The following is a 399-nucleotide window of genomic DNA, read 5'->3' on the forward strand; positions in this document are numbered from 1 at the left end:
TCCTGCCCTCTGCCCTCTCGCTGGCCTCTCCCTCTGCCCAGAGCTTCTCTCGCCGTGGCCGTGGGGCTACACGTGCTGACGGTACACGTGCCCTCCCCGGTCCTCGCCCAGGGGTCCTCCCATTCCCCCGAGGCAGAGCCCGAAGCCCTGGGTGGGGCAGGCAGGAGGGTCCGGCCGTTGGGGTGGGAGGTGCCCTCCCACTGGGGCCCTGCGCTGGCTCAGAGAACGCCATCTCCTCTGCAGCTCTCTGAGATGTCGGTCTCCCTGCTGCGGGACCCGTCCATGTCCCCGCTGGGGGCCGCCACGCTCACTCCCTCCTCCACCTGCCCCCTCCCTGGTCGAGGGCCGGTATGGGGCCACCGACCTGAGGTAGGTGCTGGCCGGCCTGCAGGAGCGCAC

The 399-nt window shown here is 71.4% G+C and overlaps 1 protein-coding gene across 1 annotated transcript in view; it reads left to right on the top strand.

Annotated features, from left to right (window-relative positions):
- The window catches only part of LOC104984295 (kinesin-like protein KIF1A), a gene marked incomplete at its 5' end in the record, with an annotated part of 37,208 nt that overhangs the window by 32,525 nt on the left and 4,284 nt on the right, over nt 1-399 (top strand). The window contains 2 exon segments of the mRNA XM_010833966.1: nt 244-327; nt 329-369. Coding sequence (XP_010832268.1) covers nt 244-327; nt 329-369 — 125 coding nt within the window.

Source organism: Bison bison, unplaced genomic scaffold (genome assembly GCF_000754665.1).
Source record: "Bison bison bison isolate TAMUID 2011002044 unplaced genomic scaffold, Bison_UMD1.0 scf7180017845367, whole genome shotgun sequence".
Taxonomy (NCBI): domain Eukaryota; kingdom Metazoa; phylum Chordata; class Mammalia; order Artiodactyla; family Bovidae; genus Bison; species Bison bison.